This window comes from Monoraphidium neglectum (assembly GCF_000611645.1).
Source record: "Monoraphidium neglectum strain SAG 48.87 unplaced genomic scaffold scaffold02586, whole genome shotgun sequence".
NCBI classification, from domain to species: domain Eukaryota; kingdom Viridiplantae; phylum Chlorophyta; class Chlorophyceae; order Sphaeropleales; family Selenastraceae; genus Monoraphidium; species Monoraphidium neglectum.
The window spans coordinates 3,670-9,081 of record NW_014011042.1 but is presented as its reverse complement, the minus strand read 5'-3'; the positions used below and the strand labels follow the sequence as shown (position 1 = coordinate 9,081).

At 64.0% G+C, this 5,412-nt stretch overlaps 2 protein-coding genes across 2 annotated transcripts; both read left to right on the top strand.

Moving 5' to 3' along the window:
- Positions 1-226: 226 nt before the first annotated feature.
- Positions 227-393, top strand: MNEG_11090 (hypothetical protein; the record flags this gene model as incomplete). The annotated part of the gene is made up of 1 exon (XM_014040440.1): positions 227-393. A coding segment is annotated over one exon (167 nt), but the record flags the coding sequence as incomplete, so codon positions are not given.
- Positions 394-3,751: 3,358 nt separating this feature from the next.
- Positions 3,752-5,412, top strand: MNEG_11089 (Uncharacterized protein; the record flags this gene model as incomplete). The annotated part of the gene is made up of 4 exons (XM_014040439.1): positions 3,752-3,844; positions 4,606-4,713; positions 4,979-5,073; positions 5,364-5,412. The coding sequence occupies 4 exons, from the start codon at positions 3,752-3,754 to the stop codon at positions 5,410-5,412; spliced, it is 345 nt and encodes a 114-aa protein (XP_013895893.1).

Sequence of the window (5,412 nt, the reverse complement as noted above, 5' to 3'; positions counted from 1 at the left end):
GTCGGAGGGGTGGGGGTGTGCAGGGTTGCTCCAGCTAGTGGCAACAAGCGGTTGCAGAAGGCAGCGGCCGTGGACAAGAGCATCTGCAGTGGCCGCCACACTGCTCGTGCCTCGCCGTTTGCCCGACACGATTCCTAGGCTGGGTGGGGACGACGCCCTCTACTCCCAACGCCGTGCCGCAAGCGATTGATCAACCTTGCGCTCCTCACTTGTCCTTCTGCCCCAGGCTCCGGCGCCGCCGCGCCGCCGGTCACGCGGCTGCAGGGCGCCAAGGAGCAGGTGGCCGCGGTCGGGTGGTCCCACGACTGCGGGACGCTGGTCACCGCTGACAAGGCGGGCTGCGTGGCCTTCTGGCAGCTCACCGGGGGCGGCGGCGGCGGGGGCGGCTCTTGACATTCCGGCTGCCGTTGTGTCAGGGCAAGCGCACACTGGTTCCAATGCACATTTTTCTTGAGCTGGCAATGCGCGACGTGCCTCCTCTTCTTTTTCACTTGTGTTTCTCTGGTCTGTGACCTCTGGTGGTCGGGACTCGACGTGCGGTCGGCTGTTCCCACTGCCTTCTCCAACGCCGCCTGCGCCAGCGCTGATGGACGCAAAGGCCAGTGGCGGCAGCAGCCTGTTGTGGCGCAACCTTGGGCTGATCAAACCAGACGCGCAGGCCGCACATGTTTTATTCCCCACAGAGCCTCACCTCACTCGTCACCTCTGTCACTGGTTACCCTCTGTCATTTGTCACGCATCGTCACTTCACAGCATGCACACAGAGCACGTACGCCGGTGCATGCTGCCACCGCGCTCTCACGGCAGCGCTGCACGCGAGACCGCGGTGGCAGCACATGCAGGAAGTTGTGCATTTGACCGGACCCGTCGAATAAGACATAATCCCCAAACCCTGTACGCGGTCGCTTGCGCCACAATGTGCAGCGTGTAAATCACGGGGGCACAGAAAATGCAGGTGTCAGTCAGCCATCCCAAAGACGGTTGCAAAAGCGACACCCGCACGCAGGGTCCTGCAGTGCTGATTGGTGCCGAGCGGTGGGGTGGGGGGTGCAGCGCAGGCAAAGCATGGGTTGTGTTATGACAAAATCGCGACCCGCTCATGGACTGGCTGTTTTCAGTGCAGGCAAAGGCACCAAAACAGGTCAATGAATGCCGAGGGCTCCGCACAGCAGGCGTCGGACGCCTGCTGTGGGAAAGTGCCGCTCTGGTGCGCTGCAATTATGCACAGCACCGTCTTGGCCGAGCGCCCATCCCAGGCATCTACCCGTCCGCCTGCCAGCAGCTGGGGCGGGTCCGAGCCAATTGATTTTTTGCGGCCTGCCTGCTCCCAGGTGCTGTGACGATGAACAGGTTCTCCTTTCACCACCCGCCGCCCCAGTTGACATGCAAGCCTCCTGACCTGCGCGTTGAGGCCATCGGCTCGTCCGGCCTGAGCGCCGCGGGGCCGGGGCCACCTTCCATATCTGGGTGCATTTGCGGCGCGACGTGCGCCGTGGCCGGCAGCCGCCGCCGCGGCGACGCCGCGGCGCCTCGCACGACGCCGCCCTCCAGGTCAGCCGCCCCCGCGAGTGGCTGCGGTCCCCCGCGGCGGCGCGGGGACGCGAACGCGCCGCCGAACAGCAGGGCGCCGCCGTCTGCAGCGGCGGCGTGTTTCCCGCGGGCGGCGGCGCCGCCGCCGGCGCTGAGCGTCCTCAATTTCGACAGCGTGAAGAGGCCGGCGGCCAACAGGACGACGCCGGCCGCGACGCAGAGGCCGACGACTGCGCCGGCAGTCACTAATCCCACCTTTCTGTCCGCCCAGTACACCCCAGAGTCGCCCTCGGCGGCCGCTGCTTGCGCCGCCCGCTCGGCTAGCAGCTCCTGGCCTTTCAGGATGAGGCTCGTATCCCTTGTCAGCACGTTCGGCCGCGCGAGCTCGTACGAGGTTGTGTCCATCACGCGGGCCGAGGTCGTCGCCGCCGCGGCCGCGACGGCCGCCGCCGGCAAGGCCGCGGTGGTGTTGGTGTCGACGGCGGTGGTGTTGAGGGCGGCCCCAGGGTCTGGGGCGGTCGTGGCGTTGACGGGGGCGAGGCTGGCGACAGCGGGGGCGGGGGTGGGGCTGGTGGCGACGGTCAAAGGCTGTGCAGCAGGGCTGGCGACAACTGCACCTACAGGTGTACGTGGAGGGCAAGGTGAATGATGGGGTTATGCCGAGCGCGCTCAAGCGCCCGCGTCGAACAAGGCGCTGCTTGCCGTCGCTGTGCGCAAGAGGAAGCGCGCGGGCTGCGAGGCATTCTTTGGCGCGCAGCCCCCCGCCTACTGGCAGTCGGGGCTCCGCCAAAAAGGCAAACAAACCGCACAAAAGAATGCCCAGCAGAACGTGCAGTGGAGCCCAATTCTTGCCCACCGGCTGAAGTCACGGAGGGCGCCGCCGCCGCCGTCAGGGTGACATCAGCTGGCTGGGCGACGGCGGCGGACGGCGCCAGCACAGCAAGGGCCAGCCCAAGCGCTCCCAGCCATGTCAATGCTTTGGCCGCCATAGCATGCGGCCTTCCTCGTGCGGACCTGAGAAAATCAAATTATTATCTTTGTGTTGATAGGAGCCTGTCGCACGCCAATCCAAGCGCGAGGACCAGCAACGAGGCGCGCAGACCCGACATCGCCGAAATCGTGTTCACCTCGATGTCCCTGCAAGGTTTTGTACTCTAAGAAGAAACAAGGATCACATTTTGGTGTATCTACCCGCTTACCTGTCTGGGGTCGGACCCACAGGCCTCCCGCAGAACGCCTTTCGCAATGCACCGATTCAAGGGGCGCAACGCGCCTATGTGGTGCGCTTTTTGGAGGAATCCGCGTTGAGAGGGAAGATCGTCCATCGTACGGAAAGCTATTCAGCACCATTGCGAAAAACCGCCCAGCAGTCTTCCAAGAGCCGTCATGTGGCCGTAAAATCGATCATGATCAGCATGCCGCAGCACTTTCTGAAACAGGCTGTGCCTGAAACAACGGTCATTGTGCCTGCGCGGCAAAGCGAGCAGATAGGGATGTGTGCGCGCATGCGCCTCGGCAGCAGGACTTTGTGATTGTGTTATGGGCCCCAGCGCTGACCGGAGCAAACCCTTGACACTTGACTGAGCAACAAAACCGAGGGCCAACATGATGTACGTGCCAGTGCACCAGGGCCGGTGCACTAGGACTCGACTTATCCGGGCTTGCATGTTTTTGGTCGCGAGCAAGGATTTGCGCATGGTAGACGCTGGTCTTCACCTGCAAGGCTTTGTCATGTGATGCCCGTCATGCTGTTGCTGGTCGTGTTCCGCGGCTTGTGAGCACAACCCGCGCTGCTGTCGACTACAGGGGCCATGCCTGCGCGCCGCACAGACGACAAGTACCGTATCGTATGGTGTTGTTCTGGTTCACCACACGAGATAGCGCCAAAGCGGTTTGTTCTCTGTCCAGGAACCATGGAGCGCGTTGAAACCCCTCACACAGAGCGAAAGGAGGGGTGGGTTGACACGGGTGCCATTGCCAGTGGACGACTTTGACCAGCGTCCTGGGGGCTGCGCTGTGCGAATTAAATCTCAAAATGAACACTGAATTCACCTTGTGCATCCACCGGGGCGGAGTTCTCGGACATTGTTGACACTCTCCCTCGGGTGTGGGGCCGCTCGCCCCAATCTCAAAGCCTGTGCCGGACGTGTCTACAGCAACTTTTTGATTCCACCCCGATCCGGGTCATCCCATCCAATCAACATACAAACCACCCATCATCATGCAGCTTTCCCTGAAGCAAAACCGGGTTGCTCTGGGCGCCTCTGCCCGCCGGACGGCCGTGGCCGTCCGCACCCCCGTGCGTCTATGCAAGGTGAGCCTGCTGCAATGTACATGCTTGCAGTGCAGCTCTGGGGCGTCCCGCTCTGATCAGAGACTATGACGCGTTGCAGGCCGGGAGGCGCTCCATGGTTGTCCGCGCCGAGGCCGAGAGCCAGGTCGAGGTTGTGGTTAGGGACCTGGCCGAGAAGGCGAGTGGAGGCGACGAGTGGGGGTGGGGAGGAGTGGGGTGTCCCCGAGTGTGGGTGGGAGAGACCCCATTGCATCAGCAGCAGCAGCCGCCTCACGTCGCGTGGTTGGGCGCAACATCAATCGCGAGTGCGAATGCATCATTTATTGGGGACCAGAGCGCATTGCAGGCTATGCGGCTTGCTCGCGCGCATGATCGCGCGATCGCGTTGCTGTTGGCACACCACCAGCGCAAGCAGTGGACGCATCGCGGCAGACGCGCGCAGCTGCCAATGTGTTGGCCGCAACATGCGTGATGCAGAGGGCGGCAACTTCCAGCACGATGCTTAGCAGCGTGCAGCGCGTGGGCACCCAGCCACTTGTGGAGGCGCCAGCTGGCCCATCGGCCCGGCCGCGGCCAACAGGCGGCCGCTCGCCCTCTATTTGCGGCTCCCCGCACCAGCCAACCCGGCCGGATCCAGGCGCCGCGCCAGCGCCCCACCTTCAAGCCGCTCACGCTTGGCGCAGCGATGTCACACGCCCCGTTGCGCCCGCCACCAACCTCGTCACGCAGCGCGGCGCCCTCACCTGCGCCTCACCCACCCCCTGATCCGCATTCTCATGCAGTGGGACCGCGTCGAGAACAAGACCGGTGTGCTGCTCTACAGCTTTGGCGCCCTGACCGCAGTGTGGCTGGCCAGCACCATCGTGTCGGCCGTCAACACCCTGCCCCTGGTGCGCAGCAGCCCGACGCGACTAGCGACGCAGCGCCGCGCGGCGGCGCCACGTCACAAGTCGCCCCTCGATGCAGACACTTTTAGACGCCCAGGGCCGCACACAGCTGGACACCTCGCACACCACACCCCAGTGCATGCTCGAACGCCCCCCGCCCCCGCAAAAACACCTTGGCCAAACACAGCTTGTTACACCGTGCACACCGCATCCCATTCATTCCTCACTACATCATTCTCACCCCCACCCACACGCGCACCCCCTGCAGGTCCCCAAGCTGTTTGAGCTGGTGGGCCTGACCTACACCTCGTGGTTCGCCTACCGCTACCTGCTCTTCCAGGAGACCAGGGACGAGCTCGTCAGGTCAGCGGGAAGCCGCGCGGCAGCTGCGCGCCTCGCGCGGCACGACGGGCGCGCAGCTGCCTGTCGGCTCTCCCGGGGGTCGCCCCGCGGGCCTGGCGTCGGTCCAATGGGCGCGCGTTGCCTCGCAGACGCGTCTGCATGACGAGAGGCCGACACGGCCCTGCTCTATCCTGACGACCCGCAACAGCTCGAATCGTGTCAACGCCCTGCCAGCAGCAGACGGTAATTCCTGTATTGGATCCCGAAACTCACCCATGTCCACCTCTTATTTCTTTAAAAAACCTCCGAAGGGATGTGGAGGAGCTCAAGCAGAAGATCACCGGCGGCAACCTCAAGTAG